Raw genomic sequence first — 17,506 nt, 5'->3', positions numbered from 1 at the left:
GTTATTTTTGATCAGGATATGTCATTCAAAGCGCATATTAAACAAATATGTAGGACTGCCTTTTTGCATTTACGCAATATCTCTAAAATCAGAAAGGTCTTGTCTCAGAGTGATGCTGAAAAACTAATTCATGCATTTATTTCCTCTAGGCTGGACTATTGTAATTCATTATTATCAGGTTGTCCTAAAAGTTCCCTAAAAAGCCTTCAGTTGGTTCAGAATGCTGCAGCTAGAGTACTGACGGGGACTAGCAAGAGAGAGCATATCTCACCCGTGTTGGCCTCTCTTCATTGGCTTCCTGTTAATTCTAGAATAGAATTTAAAATTCTTCTTCTTACTTATAAGGTTTTGAATAATCAGGTCCCATCTTATCTTAGGGACCTCGTAGTACCATATTACCCCATTAGAGCGCTTCGCTCTCAGACTGCGGGCTTACTTGTAGTTCCTAGGGTTTGTAAGAGTAGAAATGGGAGGCAGAGCCTTCAGCTTTCAGGCTCCTCTCCTGTGGAAACCAGCTCCCAATTCAGATCAGGGAGACAGACACCCTCTCTACTTTTAAGATTAGGCCTTAAAACTTCCTTTTCGCTAAGGCTTATAGTTAGGGCTGGATCAGGTGACCCTGAACCATCCCTTAGTTATGTTGCTTTAGACGTAGACTGTGGGGGGGTTCCCATGATGCACTGTTTCTTTCTTTTTTTGCTCCGTGTGCATCACTCTGCATTTAATCATTAGTGATCGATTTCTGCCCCCCTTCTTGGCATGTCTTTCTCCTGGTTCTTTCCCTCAGCCCCAACCAGTCTCAGCAGAAGACTGCCCCTCCCTGAGCCTGGTTCTGCTGGAGGTTTCTTCCTGTTAAAAGGGAGTTTTTCCTTCCCACTGTGGCCAAGTGCTTGCTCATAGGGGGTCGTTTTGACCGTTGGGGTTTTTCATGGTTATTGTATGGCCTTGCCTTGCAATATGGAGCGCCTTGGGGCAACTGTTTGTTGTGATTTGGCGCTATATAAGAAAAAAGTTGATTGATTGATTGATGTTTGGGGATGATTAAATCATTTTTCAAGATGATAATGCATCTTGCCATAGAGCAAAAACTGTGAAAACATTCCTTGCAAAAAGACACATAGGGTCAGTGTCAATGAGCAGATCTGATTTGATGCAGGTGTTAATTTGGGGGATGAAAATTTACAGGGTGATTCCATAATTTATTCCTCAGAATTGAGTGATTCCATATTTTTTCCTCTGCTTGGTCTAAAAAAGTAACCGTTACTGACTGTCACAATCTTTTTTTATTGATTTCTTATAGTGTTTCTTAAAGCCAGAAAGTTTCCATTGAAATGACTTTAGTTTTGTGTCATGTCTGTGATCTGCTTTTTTTCTACAAAATTAAACAACTGAATGAACATCCTCCGAGGCCGGTGATTCCATAATTTTTGCCAGGGGTTGTATAAGCAGCAGCATGTGTGTGTGATACGTAGAATTTAAAATGCCCCCCCCCCCCCAAATCAAAATCTACATCACAGAATTTGTAAATTCAATCAGTAATCTGCAGATCACATGATTAGATTTATCATACACACTTTTTGATGTCATTTTCACCCAGGCCATGTCATGTCCTTTATGTGCTTCAAATTCAGGTTCTGCACTCAAAACTGCAAAAATACTGAAACTCTTGAATCCTTTCCTGGGGAAAAAAAAAACAAGTTTTCTGTTGTCTCTGGAGTTGAACGTGTTCAGTTGTCTGTCAGGTTGAATATTTCTAAACAGACAGTTTGTTCACTATAATTGGCTACATTTTGTACTCATGTGAAAGACTGATTTCTAAAAGGAGGTGAAGTGTCACCGTGTCTCTGTTTGTGCAGAAGACATTAATATATAAATGTATGTATGTGCTATAAGAGGTTTATAAAGTTTTACACAAAGTCAACTGAGCGACTTTATTCTTCGCCATCAGAGCTGCGATTCAGTGTCAGTTTTTCACTGCCTGGTGTTTTTTTTTTTGCTACATTTTGCTATTTACATTAAGATGCTAGATTTGAAATTAATCTAATTTTACTGGTAGAAAGTCCAGAGGGCTGTCATCAAACCTGTGACCCCTATGACCCAAGACTTGATCTCTGTGTCTCTCTCATGAAAACACCACTTCTTGGTACTGATGGAGCGACACATTGAGAGGTCTTTATATTTAACGTACATGTGTTTTGTTGTGTTGTTAATATAATTAACGACGTAGCACATCTGTAAGAATGTTAAATTGTACATAGATTGTTTTGTGACGGAGCCGCGCCTGCCCGCCTAAGCAGGTGGGCAGGCAGTAGACCATGGGGCATTCCACAGAAATATGAAATTTCATTTGACCCATTACTGAACAAAGATCTGACTATTGTATCCTCTGATTAATGGTACAAATGTGCCAGAATGCCATTTTTCTGGAAATATTACCTGCACATTAATTAGTAACAGCTGTTTCAAATCTACAGTCTTTGTTTTAATATGACTGTAGTTCTTAACCCTATAATGCCAAGTGTATCATATTTGATACAGGATTTTCTGAGATGTCTGCTTCATCAGTGTGAGATTTTCTCCCCAAACAACCCATCGTATACAATGAGATACTTGTAGTGCACAGACAAACCACCAGAAAAGACAGGTTGCATCAAGGGGAAATGCTCATGTCTTGAACATAGCCTACCTTGCACAGAACTGTGTAGATGCTTAGACTGTTCAAATTCTTGGGAAAAGCAACAAGAGGACGAAGATGAGTTGGACTCAGACTCGGACCTGGATTCAGGGGAAAGTGATGGCGAATAGACATGAAAATTTTAAATATTTCTGATTTATAGACAGTAACTCTTAGAGACAGTTGATAAATATAGTTAGAATTTTAGCCACAGGATATTTGAAGTAATTTGTGCTACATTATGGATTTACTGAGTCAAAGGGAAGATGTTTAATGTCTAATAGAGGAAGCTCACAGATCAGGAGGAAATGAAAGGGGTGAGCTATTTAAAAACACTTTGGTTACCCTGCATGACTAATGGCATGGCATGGCATGCACTAATTAATAGATGAATTAATTGAGTGGCATGGCATGATGCATATCAGTATTGTGATTCACTTAATAGGCATGATACTTAAAAGAGTTAATAGACGTACCAAATTTATTTTAAGGAAATATTCACATTTGTTTAATTGAGTGATTTGGTACTTTAAATATCATTAATGTATTTTTTTTCTCGCCATTTCAGTTTGAATTTAAAGTTCTCGTGCACCATACACATGTACTTTCCAGGCATGTAAAGGGTTAATGTGAAATATGTTTTTTCAGGAAAGAGTATATCACTTTCCTTGGATATTCCAAAATTTTCATGAAAAATCATGCACAATTTCATGTTGCACACATTTATCCCATTTTTAAGAGTTTTGCTCTTATAGTGCAAGTTTTGGTTCGTGGAGGGTTAATATCCAGTTTTATGACCCAGAAAACATCATTTTTGAATTGAGGACCCCCAAAATACCCAAGGATACCTATTTTCAGGTTGTTTACTCTTATATTGTACGTTTTGGGGCATGAAGGGTTGATGTGCACATTTATGACCAAGAAAACACCATTTTTCAATATAGCACCCCTAAATTACCTAGGAATAAGTGTTTTCAGGTTGGTCTTTCATATGTCAAACGAAACTTCATTTCTAAGCCTCTTTCAAGCTAAGCCCCATGGTCTACAAGTGACATCACGCGTGAAGTGCCTGATGGCCGTCGAACCCTGCCACCGCGGCGTCTCTTTAAAACGTGTCCCGCCGTATGTTTGGGCTGCTTCACCAAATGTGACGCTTTTGTTTGTTTGATACTTTTCCAGCTTCAACATGATGCTGTTTTGTAGAAAATAGTTATTGTAAATGATTAATTTCCATATTGTGACTCATGCTGATGAGATTCAGCTCGTCTGAGTTTCATCTTACTTTTATTTGCAGAGAGGAAGGCCCAGAATTTGGCAAAACATCAGCTTTTCTTCCCTTTTTCTGTATTTTCTCATACAGGTTAATGTATCAATAGTTTTGTAAGATTTTGGGTAATACAGAAAAAGTTTCCAGATTTGTCCAACCTGAATGAGCACATTCAGCCAGCAGGAGTAAAAGAAAGTATTTCCACCAGTGAGTGTTTGTGTCCACGTTGCTTGAATTTTAAGTTTAGAGCTGAATGAGGGTGAGAAATTTGAGACCAGATGATGCACAACTTTTCAGCTAAATTGGGAAAAAATGTGAAAATGACTCTGAAATCTGTCAAGAAACTGTTGGAAACTGAATGTAATTAAAAATCTGGTAGATGAATTATGTTCAAACTAACAGTTCAAATTTGATGTACTTCAGTGATGTGGCACTTCTTTGTCCTGTTTAGAGTAATAAAGTTTATCTTACAGTTTTCCACATTTGAAGTTTGTTCACATTCCGACACGACCAATTAATGGAGATGTTATGATCTTGACATTAATAGCTTAAACCTACGTAAATGTACGGTGGCCATTGGGAACAAAACACTTCAAAATTAAGACACCAGCAAATGCAAACATTTAGAGAAACACCACACAAACAATAAAAGGGCCCCTTCACACAGCACAGTTGAAACCAACAAGCGCACAGAGGAATTACATGCCATTCGTGAAAAGTCGGAGCCACCTCTAACGCCTCGTAGATCTGTCACAACCGTTCACGCACACAAGCAGCCGAAAGACAAACCCATTCAATCCCTCTCTCGGCAGGTGTCGGCCAAATTCCAGGTACCACACACGAACGTCCAACATCACTCGCAGAGCACTTAGAAAATGTGAGGCCATTTTTGCAGTCAGCACACAAACAGGCAACCACTTTCGAGCTGGCTGTGAAATTAGTCTAAGTGCCCCCACAACTGTGGCGATGCCAAGAAACAAGTGGCGTGCCAGGGCGTTGGTTCCCACCAATTTACTACAACCCCTGGCAAAAATTATGGACTCAGAGGATGTTCATTCAATTGTTTTTGTAGAAAAAAAGCAGATCACAGACATGACACAAAACTAAAGTCATTTCAAATGGCAACTTTCTGGCTTTAAGAAACACTATAAGAAATCAGGAAAAAAAAATTGTGGCAGTCAGTAACAGTTACTTTTTTAGACCAAGCAGAGGGAAAAAAATATGGAATCACTCAATTCTGAGGAATAAATTATGGAATCATGAAAAACAAAACACTCCAACACATCACTAGTATTTTGTTGCACCACCTCTGGCTTTTCTAACAGCTTGCAGTCTCTGAGGCATGGACTTAATGAGTGACAAACAGTACTCTTCATCAATCTGGCTCCAACTTTCTCTGATTGCTGTTGCCAGATCAGCTTTGCAGGTTGGAGCCTTGTCATGGACCATTTTCTTCAACTTCCACCAAAGATTTTCAACTGGATTAAGATCCGGACTATTTGCAGGCCATGACATTGACCCTATGTGTCTTTTTGCAAGGAATGTTTTCAGTTTTTGCTCTATGGCAAGATGCATTATTATCTTGAAAAATGATTTCATCATCCCCAAACATCCTTTCAATTGATGGGATAAGAAAAGTGTCCAAAATATCAACGTAAACTTGTGTATTTATTGATGATGTAATGACAGCCATCTCCCCAGTGCCTTTACCTGACATGCAGCCCCATATCATCAATGACTGTGGAAATTTACATGTTCTCTTCAGGCAGTCATCTTTATAAATCTCATTGGAACGGCACCAAACAAAAGTTCTAGCATCATCACCTTGCCCAATGCAGATTCGAGATTCATCACTGAATATGACTTTCATCCAGTCATCCACAGTCCAGTCTGCAGACGTTTGCGAGAACAGGTTGGACTCCGGGGCACTGTGTTAAAGTGGTGTCAGTCTTATCTGACTGATAGGAGCATTAGGGTCATGATGAATGATATCTCCTCCTCTACTGTTCCCCTAACTACAGGCGTGCCCCAAGGTTCTATTCTTGGTCCTTTGCTGTTCTCCCTACATGTTGCCACTGAGTTCTGTCTTATCCAAACACAATATGTCTTTTTATTTCTATGCCGATGATTTAGAAATGTATTTGCCAGTCACACACAACAGGTCCTGTGCACTGCTGTCCATGCAAACTGCATTGTCAGACAAACACTGGCTTTCGCAGAACTTTTTGCACCTCAATGAGAGCAAAACTGAGTGCATTTTGATTGGCTTGAAACCTGGTGATGCTCTACCTGACTTAAATGATCTTGCTCCTTACCGTCAGTCAGTTGTAAGAAATCTGGGGGTCAAATTTGATGAATATTTAAAATTTGACAAACAGACAATGTGGTGAAAGCCAGCTTTTTTCAGCTTCGTCTTCTGGCCAAAGTCAAACCTTTCCTTTCACAGATGGACCTAGAAACGGCTATGCATGCATTCATCAGCTCCAGGATAGACTATTGTAATGCACTGTATGTGGGTGTCAACCAGAGCTGTCTGTTGTCTGCAGATGGTTCAAAATGCTGCAGCCCGCATTCTGACAAACACTCGCAGTCACTTTACTCCTGTGCTGTTTAGTCTTCACTGGCTCCCGTCCGCTTCAGAATTGATTTTAAACTTATGTTTGTTTTTAAAGCTATACAGACTTGCACCTTCTTACCTGTGTGAGCTGTTAGCTGCACACACACCAACAAGAACTTTGCGGTCCTCCAGTCAACACCAGCTGGAGGTCCCCAGGACCAAGAGCAAACAGTGGGGAGACCGATCATTTGCGGTGGCTGGGCCTAGACTTTGGAACTCTTTGCCCATTGAGTTGCACTCGATAAGTACTCTTTTCAAAGCTAAACTAAAAACCTATTTGTTCAGAGTTGCTTTTAGTATGTAGTTTTATTGTGGTTGTTCATTTGTTGTTGATTTTATGCATTGATGTGAAGCACTTTGGTTCAGTAATCACTGTTGTAAAGGGCTATACAAATAAAGTTTGATTCATAGCTGTACTCCATTCATCCTTTCTAATCCCTTGCACTTCCTGATTTGGGCTCTCCACATCGATCCACCCTTTTTCTTCATTCATCAGCTCCTCAAAATACTCCCTCCACCTTCTCAACACTGTTCTCAGCACATTACCAGCTGCATCTTTTTTCAGCCTAACCTGCTGCACATCTGTTCCAACTTGGACCTTTTGTCTGGCCAATAGGTACATGTCCTTTTATCTTTCCCTAGTGTTTTCAATACACACAAACATAAAGACAAGAATCATTACTGCAGTACTTTTTTAATAAAACATTATCTTACATCAATAAGTTAATAATCCTAGCACGTCTTAATTTCTCAGTTAGTTAAGGCCACTTCTGAGAATCATCACTTTACAACAAAGTCAGTGATACATTCAGCCCAAACCAGCATTCCTGTAGGTGGTGCCATTTTCTGCCATGCTCCACACAAACAAAAGCATAGTCTAACAATGTGGTGATTCAGTGTGTAAAGTACAAAACATGAAAAACCATGAATTCTGGCAGGTTTGATTCCCGTAAGTCAATGACGCACAAGTATTTGGCAATTTTCTTACTGTTCCATCTGTCAAATAAAGGTATTTCAACTGTTATTAATTGAACTTTTTGGAGAACAACAAAAAAGTACAACTCAGCTGTAAGGTCAAGTCTAATACCCTGGTTCTGAACCTGGTGTTCAAACTCCCCTCAGGGGGGCGCCAAAGATCATAGTTTTGACTGCACATTAAAACTTAATGGCCAGAATTTTTTTGTTTAGTCCCACTGAGATTGAAGCCTCTTTAGCAAGGGAGGCCTGAACAATTATAGTTTCCGATTCACCTAATTTTTAATGACCCAAGGGGGGGGGGGGGATTATAGATTTTACCCCGATTAAAAAAAAAAAAAACACCTTTTTTCCAAATACACTCTCATTGGACAATCCAATCTCATTGCACACCCTGATCTTCGTGTTCCTTCATGAAGCGCAGCTTTAGTTTTTTTTTTTTTTTTTAGCACACACAAACAGAATATTCTTTCTGCTGCTGTTGACGTTTCAATAACAGAAAGCTGCACCTCCTTACACAAAGTCTATATGGACGTCTGCTTATAATTGACTGCGCCTCTGTGGCAGCGTGTGTGTGTATAACATCTATGCAACAATATGTGATGCATGTTGTGATCTAATCCAGGGAATACAGTCGCGGCTGTCGTAGAACATGCTCGATGCGCCATGTTGTGGTCTGACCTCACAGAGCCGCTACAAGCCTTGCAGTAGGACTTGCGTTTCTCTCCAGTCGTTTTAATGCATCACCGTGTAGCAAGTGGTCGACTTAACCACAACAAAAACTCAAAATCATGTCTATAAATAAGACATTTTTCCATTGATGACCATGGAGCCAGAAATTTGACCTTGACCTCTGACCTTGCTTGTGGACTGAACCTAACATAAATAGGCCTAATATGCCTGCAAAGTTTGATCACAGTCTCATCTTAAAGTGGTAACGGTGCCCTGACACTTGCACTCCCCATGTCGTGCAGGAGAGCATGTAGACTGAACATGAGAGAGGGCGCCGGCGTGTGCAACTGTGCAAAGAGAATTTTGAAATGTTCAAAAAATCTTTCATTCAGTTTTGTGCTACATGGCGTGATCCGCTCGCCAACATGAAGTGCAGCTCGTCAAGTGCAGTAAAGTGAACAGTGCGAGTGATTGCATCAGTGCACCGCATCAGAGCACAGCTCATCTGAACGATTATAATGAGATGTTAAATCTGTCATAAACATACTTTAACAGCTGCACACAAGAAGGAAAGAACATGCAACTGTTTTACCAAGCCATGACAATGTAAGGGTGATTCTTAGACTACGGGCACTTATGTCCTTTGATCATATTGTATGAAAAACAGAAAAAAGGGGAAATTTCACACTTTTATAGTTAACTTTACAATGAAAGTGTGTTAAGAAATTTGTTCTAGTAGTCTGATGACTTTTTCACCTTTTTTCAGCATCATTATATGCAAATATTGCCGTTTTGTGCTTGTCCCACATCCAGACTTTTGATATTCAATGATAAAAATGAATGGTAAAGAAGCGTTTTTTCTAATGTTTTAAAATATCTCTGAATAAAATATCAGTAAAATAATCAAAACATAATTGGGGTATTCAATGTCATACAACTTGTGATTTTTTTAAACAAAATGTAGTTGTCCCACACTATTGTCGTAATTTCCACCACAACACTGTAATGTCCCTTTAAACAGTTTGTATGAAAGATTGTTTGGGTAGTTTCTATGGAGATAAACAGTGACATCAGAGCACATGTATATAGCGCCAAATCACAACAAACAGTTGCCCCAAGGCGCTTTATATTGTAAGGCAATGGTGTGGTGGAAATTACATTTACAAGGCCAATAGTGCCCATAGTTAAAGAATCACCGTAAACATGACAAATAATTACCTTTTTAGACTGCTCCAAATGCTTTCTCCAGCTCGTTCAGCACGCATGAACGGCCCCGACTGGAGCAGTCCTCTGTGATTCAGGAAGCGATTAGAGCCATTTTCAGCGACCAACTTGCAGAGAAAATGATTAATTCGCTACAAAATAATTATTTTATATACGCAACATCCAGCGCAGAGCGTGTGGTAGCTGAAGGAACAAAGCGCTGCGTCCAGATGGGAACACAGAGGGTGGGATCATCACGACGATGTGCGTGCAAGTGCGCGGATGACTAGGGTGTGTCACTAATAACTTGACTGGGGAGTTGGAGAAGTTTGGGATCCACTCCAAGTACCAAGATCTCCTCAGAAAACAACAGCTGTCACATCTGAAGGTTTATCTTCCTGCAGTCAGACTGGAACATGCAGAGAAACGGTTGAGTTTGTTTGACTTGACAGTTCTCGGCTTTTGGCCTTCAGTCTCCTGAATGGCACAACTCGTCCACAGGAGACCCACCGATGGCTGCAAACAGCAGAGATGGCTTTCGTGGAAGTGTCAACTTATCACATGATGGTCAGGATCAAAGCAGACAAATGGCACACAAGTAAAATAAACATTTAAGTTAACAGGACAACGTCTCACAAAAAGCTTCTTCTGGGGAACACGCCAACACAAGCATCTCTGACCATCCTTCAGTTTTTGCTGATTCTGTGTTCTGAACGTCATCACGGTGTCGTTAGCTGGAGCGCTGGTTCCCAGGATGCAGCTTCAACATGTTTTTGACGTGCACGTCTCAGACTGTGACACAGCAGTTTCGGTTTCTGTCAGGTTAACTTTCGATCTAGAACAGACAAACAGAGCAACTCAGTATCTGTACACAAGTCTGACTAAATAACCTGCAGTCCACAAACACACCACAGGCAGGCGCACACCTGTTGTGGGTCATGTGGCTCTTGACGAGGTGTCCGGCAGCGAGAGCGGCCATGAGGGAGAGCTCCCCCGCCAGGACGGCGCCACAAACTATACTAGCCAGTTCCAGGGCGTTCTTGCCCAGCTGTGTGGGGCTGGTTCCCTGGACACCGAGCATCTATAAAACAAACACAACACTCGTTAGTTAAAGTCCCAGTTTCATTATAAAGTGATAAACTTTATTCCCCCCACACACACACACACACTCGGAGTGGGTGATATATGAAGTTTGTTCACTTTTTGGACAGTAATGGTTGTGTATCATCGTATTACCAGGAAGCAACTTTTAGTTTTAGCACACACGCAGCAGTTACTGTGTTTTCTGGAGTAAAAGTCACACCTGTCGAACAAATTCCTCTCAAGGGGGGGTTGGGGGGGAAGCACTGATTGTAAGCTGTAGCTTTTTTTTTTTGGTGGGGATTGATTGTTGATTCCTGGGAAAGCCCTGTATAAAGTTATGATAGTTTTTTATGTCTGTAAGTTGCACTAGATTATAAGATGCAGAAAAAAAAGGAAAATATAGTAAATGTGCCATGGTTTTTTGGTGTATTTTTTATATTGTCTATTTTTATATTTTACATTGGATTGTGCTTATAAGGGAGGTACTTTAACAGGTGTTCTGACTCACCAGAACATTTTGGGGGGTTATTGCCACACAGATCGCTTCCATCTGTGGCTCAGATCACTGCAGCACTGATCAGATGTTTATCGATCTCAAAATGAATGAGTATTTTGCATTATTTTATCTGGGGGTTTTTGGCATATAAGAAGAAAAAAAAATTAAAAACATTAGCTCAACATCATGGTGCACCATCACAGGGATGATGGCGAATGTAAGGCCCACCCACCCGGTGCTGGAAAACCAAACAGTCTCTTGTGAATTTTGTATGTATGAATGAATGAAAAACAATTCATGCTGTGAAGCAGACGCACCTGCAGACAGGCCTGCTGCGGTGGGAGGTTGGTGCCTCCTCCCACAGTGCCCAGCTCGATGGAGGGCATGGTGCAGCTGATGTAGAGGTCCTCCCCGTACGGACCAGCAAGCTCCATCTGAGTTATACAGCTGGAGCTGCTCACCGTCTGAGCCGGGTCCTAAAACACAATGTTCAGACAGCACTCACGCAGTCACACCTTTTATACAACACTGCTGACCAACAGAAAAGTTGACAATGAAGAGAACACAGCACTAGGTTTGAGTCTACATGGCTGTGAGACGTGTAACTGCATATAAAAAATAGGATTATAAAAATCCTCAACCTCTCTTCCGGTGGGACAGCAGCGCATATGTCAGAAGGTCCTGCATGCAAACATAATAAAGTTTGTTCAAACTCAAGATACCTTGAAACTAAGAATATGAGCTGTCACTGTCAGAAATCTTGGGGTGATGTTTGACAGAGGTTTTAACTTCGACAAACAAATTGACTCTGATCAAATTGAGCTTTTATCAGCTACGGCTTTTAGTGAAGGTGAGGCCTTTTTTAAATCTTGTAGATCTAGAAAAAGCCACTCATGCTTTTGTTTGTTCTCGCCTGGACTACTGCAACAGGCTTTACGTTAGAGTCTCCCAGTCTTCCCTCAGTCGACTTCTGTGAACTAACACATGCAGATCACATCACCCCAGTCCTCTACGCTCTGCACTGGCTTCCAGTTTGGGCTAGAATTGTTTTTACAGTTATGTTTGTTTTTAAAGCTCTGAATGGTTTGGCCCCACCACACTTAGCCAAGCTGCTCTGACACATCAGGACCAACAGAGTTTTGAGATCTTCTAATCAGTGCACACTAGAGGTTCCAAGGTCCAGATACTCTGGACTTCCTCTGTGGCTAGACTATGGAATAGGACGAGCACATGGAGGAAACACAGTCGTGGAGTCATGAAGCAAACTGTGCACTGCTTGAAATAATACAAGAACAGAAAATGATGATAGATAAACTGGATGATCTGGAATCGAGGGCTAGACGGAATAACCTACATTTTATAAAAACTGGAGAAAATCGTTGACGTATAAACAAAGACATAATCAATAAGGAGGCCCAGCACTCAGACTGTTTTTATTTATTTAAATTCTGATTTTGTTTTGTTGTCTTTTTTCCTTTGTCCTCCTCAGTTTTGTTGAGGTTGTTTTATGCATAACTGAAAAATGACATAAAAATTGGAGAAAAAAAAAAAAAAGATTCTTAACCTGCACTGACATATAACTCTTATGAAGTAGAACAGCTCACATTTTAATTTGTGTTATTTGGACTACTTTTCAGCAAAATTTATATTGCAAATGCAGGAATTTGAAGACCACAGAAGCCGAGCGATAATTACCTGTCCACAGGCGATGTAGATGGCTGCTACGATGTTGGCAGCATGAGCATTGAAGCCCCCGATGCTCCCAGCCATGGCCGAGCCCACCAGGTTCTTGTTGATGTTCAGCTCCACCAGAGCAGCAGTGGTGCTCTTTAACACCTACATATACGAACATGTGATGGGAAAGAATTTCTGTTTAGAATTTCTGTTACACTGCACTACTGTGCAGTGTAACATTATTGCACTTTTTGTTTTCCATTGAGCCTGTTGTCAGTTTTCTCTGTTTTGCATTTGGGGAAAATATAGATGTGTACTGTATATCATCCAAAGTGGCATCACTTTTCGACCTGGATAGCTGTGCTATAGAGAATAAGATCCTGACACTGACAAATGACACTGAGCTCAAATCAAGAGAAACACCTGACATGAATGTTATATTCTGAAATCTAATGCAGAGACTGCCTAAGTGCCTACTGTCCGGACTATGAGAGACTAGCGTCCTCCTCTCGCTGCCAGAAGTCCCACTAAGGTAGGGAATAACTTGAGGGCAGTCCGAGGTCTACTTGTGCTTATTCTTTGCACAATGCAATTTACTTCAATAATACATTATTACTGTTAAAACTTTATCTTTGTGCCAGAAAAATTGTGTTATTATATTGGTGCACAATAAATTAAAACCCGGTTACGCCAATCGGAGGTCACTAAAATTAACATTAAATCGGTGTGTAACTTTGCAAAAACAATGTCGGACTCTGTAGTTTTCTCTGGGCCCCTCCCCAATCGGACCGGGAGTGACATGTTTAGCCGCATGTTCTCCTTGAAATGCTGGCTGTCTGAGTGGTGTCCAAAAAATGAGGTGGGCTTCATAGATAATTGGCAAAGCTTCTGGGGAAAACCTGGTCTTGTTAGGAGAGACGGCATCCATCCCACTTTGGATGGAGCAGCTCTCATTTCTAGAAATCTGGCCAATTTTCTTAAATCCTCCAAACCGTGACTATCCAGGGTTGGGACCAGGAAGCAGAGTTGTAGTCTTACACACCTCTCTGCAGCTTCTCTCCCCCTGCCATCCCCTCATTACCCCATCCCCGTAGAGACGGTGCCTGCTCCCAGACTACCAATAACCAGCAAAAATCTATTTAAGCATAAAAATTCAAAAAGAAAAAAATAATATAGCACCTTCAACTGCACCACAGACTAAAACAGTTAAATGTGGTCTATTAAACATTAGGTCTCTCTCTTCTAAGTCCCTGTTAGTAAATGACATAATAATTGATCAACATATTGATTTATTCTGCCTTACAGAAACCTGGTTACAGCAGGATGAATATGTTAGTTTAAATGAGTCAACACCCCCGAGTCACACTAACTGTCAGAATGCTCGTAGCACGGGCCGAGGGGGAGGATTAGCAGCAATCTTCCATTCCAGCTTATTAATTAATCAAAAACCCAGACAGAGCTTTAATTCATTTGAAAGCTTGACTCTTAGTCTTGTCCATCCAAATTGGAAGTCCCAAAAAACAGTTTTATTTGTTATTATCTATCGTCCACCTGGTCGTTACTGTGAGTTTCTCTGTGAATTTTCAGACCTTTTGTCTGACTTAGTGCTTAGCTCAGATAAGATAATTATAGTGGGCGATTTTAACATCCACACAGATGCTGAGAATGACAGCCTCAACACTGCATTTAATTTATTATTAGACTCTATTGGCTTTGCTCAAAATGTAAATGAGTCCACCCACCACTTTAATCATATCTTAGATCTTGTTCTGACTTATGGTATGGAAATAGAAGACTTAACAGTATTCCCTGAAAACTCCCTTCTGTCTGATCATTTCTTAACATTTACATTTACTCTGATGGACTACCCAGCAGTGGGGAATAAGTTTCATTACACTAGAAGTCTTTCAGAAAGCGCTGTAACTAGGTTTAAGGATATGATTCCTTCTTTAAGTTCTCTAATGCCATATACCAACACAGTGCAGAGTAGCTACCTAAACTCTGTAAGTGAGATAGAGTATCTCGTCAATAGTTTTACATCTTCATTGAAGACAACTTTGGATGCTGTAGCTCCTCTGAAAAGGAGAGCTTTAAATCAGAAGTGCCTGACTCCGTGGTATAACTCACAAACTCGTAGCTTAAAGCAGATAACCCGTAAGTTGGAGAGGAAATGGCGTCTCACTAATTTAGATGATGTTCACTTAGCCTGGAAAAAGAGTCTGTTGCTCTATAAAAAAGCCCTCCGTAAAGCTAGGACATCTTTCTACTCATCACTAATTGAAGAAAATAAGAACAACCCCAGGTTTCTTTTCAGCACTGTAGCCAGGCTGACAAAAGAGTCAGAGCTCTATTGAGCTGAGTATTCCATTAACTTTAACTAGTAATGACTTCATGACTTTCTTTGCTAACAAAATTTTAACTATTAGAGAAAAAATTACTCATAACCATCCCAAAGACGTATCGTTATCTTTGGCTGCTTTCAGTGATGCTGGTATTTGGTTAGACTCTTTCTCTCCGATTGTCCTGTCTGAGTTATTTTCATTAGTTACTTCATCCAAACCATCAACATGTTTATTAGACCCCATTCCTACCAGGCTGCTCAAGGAAGCCCTACCATTATTTAATGCTTCGATCTTACATATGATCAATCTATCTTTGTTAGTTGGCTATGTACCACAGGCTTTTAAGGTGGCAGTAATTAAACCATTACTTAAAAAGCCATCACTTGACCCAGCTATCTTAGCTAATTATAGGCCAATCTCCAACCTTCCTTTTCTCTCAAAAATTCTTGAAAGGGTAGTTGTAAAACAGCTAACTGATCATCTGCAGAGGAATGGTCTATTTGAAGAGTTTCAGTCAGGTTTTAGAATTCATCATAGTACAGAAACAGCATTAGTGAAGGTTACAAATGATCTTCTTATGGCCTCGGACAGTGGACTCATCTCTGTGCTTGTTCTGTTAGACCTCAGTGCTGCTTTTGATACTGTTGACCATAAAATTTTATTACAGAGATTAGAGCATGCCATAGGTATTAAAGGCACTGCGCTGCGGTGGTTTGAATCATATTTGTCTAATAGATTACAATTTGTTCATGTAAATGGGGAATCTTCTTCACAGACTAAAGTTAATTATGGAGTTCCACAAGGTTCTGTGCTAGGACCAATTTTATTCACTTTATACATGCTTCCCTTAGGCAATATTATTAGACGGTATTGCTTAAATTTTCATTGTTACGCAGATGATACCCAGCTTTATCTATCCATGAAGCCAGAGGACACACACCAATTAGCTAAACTGCAGGATTGTCTTACAGACATAAAGACATGGATGACCTCTAATTTCCTGCTTTTAAACTCAGATAAAACTGAAGTTATTGTACTTGGCCCCACAAATCTTAGAAACATGGTGTCTAACCAGATCCTTACTCTGGATGGCATTACCCTGACCTCTAGTAATACTGTGAGAAATCTTGGAGTCATTTTTGATCAGGATATGTCATTCAAAGCGCATATTAAACAAATATGTAGGACTGCTTTTTTGCATTTACGCAATATCTCTAAAATTAGAAAGGTCTTGTCTCAGAGTGATGCTGAAAAACTAATTCATGCATTTATTTCCTCTAGGCTGGACTATTGTAATTCATTATTATCAGGTTGTCCTAAAAGTTCCCTAAAAAGCCTTCAGTTAATTCAAAATGCTGCAGCTAGAGTACTGGCGGGGACTAGAAGGAGAGAGCATATCTCACCCATATTGGCCTCTCTTCATTGGCTTCCTGTTAATTCTAGAATAGAATTTAAAATTCTTCTTCTTACTTATAAGGTTTTGAATAATCAGGTCCCATCTTATCTTAGGGACCTCGTAGTACCATATCACCCCAATAGAGTGCTTCGCTCTCAGACTGCAGGCTTACTTGTAGTTCCTAGGGTTTGTAACAGTAGAATGGGAGGCAGAGCCTTCAGCTTTCAGGCTCCTCTCCTGTGGAACCAGCTCCCAATTCAGATCAGGGAGACAGACACCCTCTCTACTTTTAAGATTAGGCTTAAAACTTTCCTTTTTGCTAAAGCTTATAGTTAGGGCTGGATCAGGTGACCCTGAACCATCCCTTAGTTATGCTGCTATAGACGTAGACTGCTGGGGGGTTCCCATGATGCACTGTTTCTTTCTCTTTTTGCTCTGTATGCACCACTCTGCATTTAATCATTAGTGATCGATCTCTGCTCCCCTCCACAGCATGTCTTTTTCCTGGTTCTCTCCCTCAGCCCCAACCAGTCCCAGCAGAAGACTGCCCCTCCCTGAGCCTGGTTCTGCTGGAGGTTTCTTCCTGTTAAAAAGGGAGTTTTTCCTTCCCACTGTAGCCAAGTGCTTGCTCACAGGGGGTCGTTTTGACCGTTGGGGTTTTACATAATTACTGTATGGCCTTGCCTTACAATATAAAGCGCCTTGGGGCAACTGTTTGTTGTGATTTGGCGCTATATAAAAAAAATTGATTGATTAATTATGTAGTGTAGCAGTGCTGTTCAAGGGTCAGAAGCCCACCACCCCATCACTGATGGCATTTCCACAAAGTGGTTCATCATGACAGCTTGTCACTGTATTTTAACCCATGCAGGGCAAAATCGTAAAGGTGAATTTTGATCATATTGGCAATCATTTACTTGAATATTAAGAAAAAATTTGAATATTGGTGAAGAAAATTTTAAATGACAAAAATGGTTTAAAAGAAATTGAAAAGGGCTCCACCTTTAAATTCAGTATTTAATCGAGCAGCAATAAAATTATTGTCCACTTCCATTTTATCAATGGGGTGAGGAGGAGGGGTGATTTTACCGTTTGGAATAATGTCAT

At 40.4% G+C, this 17,506-nt stretch overlaps 1 protein-coding gene across 1 annotated transcript in view; it reads right to left on the bottom strand.

Annotated features, from left to right (window-relative positions):
• Nucleotides 1-10,057: 10,057 nt before the first annotated feature.
• Nucleotides 10,058-17,506, bottom strand: part of LOC117530116 (3-hydroxy-3-methylglutaryl-coenzyme A reductase-like) — a 28,256-nt gene continuing 20,807 nt past the window's right edge. Inside the window, exons 17-20 of the mRNA XM_034193066.1 lie at nucleotides 12,683-12,823; nucleotides 11,305-11,463; nucleotides 10,335-10,489; nucleotides 10,058-10,243 (exon numbers count right to left, since the gene is read on the bottom strand). Of these exons, the coding sequence (XP_034048957.1) occupies nucleotides 10,171-10,243; nucleotides 10,335-10,489; nucleotides 11,305-11,463; nucleotides 12,683-12,823 (528 nt within the window). The 3' untranslated portion in view covers nucleotides 10,058-10,170. The remainder of the gene's footprint in view (nucleotides 10,244-10,334; nucleotides 10,490-11,304; nucleotides 11,464-12,682; nucleotides 12,824-17,506) is intronic.

Source organism: Thalassophryne amazonica, chromosome 17 (assembly GCF_902500255.1).
Source record: "Thalassophryne amazonica chromosome 17, fThaAma1.1, whole genome shotgun sequence".
In the NCBI taxonomy this organism is placed as follows: Eukaryota; Metazoa; Chordata; class Actinopteri; order Batrachoidiformes; family Batrachoididae; genus Thalassophryne; species Thalassophryne amazonica.
The sequence above is the reverse complement of the archived record's forward strand: the minus strand, read 5'-3'. Positions and strand labels throughout refer to the sequence as shown.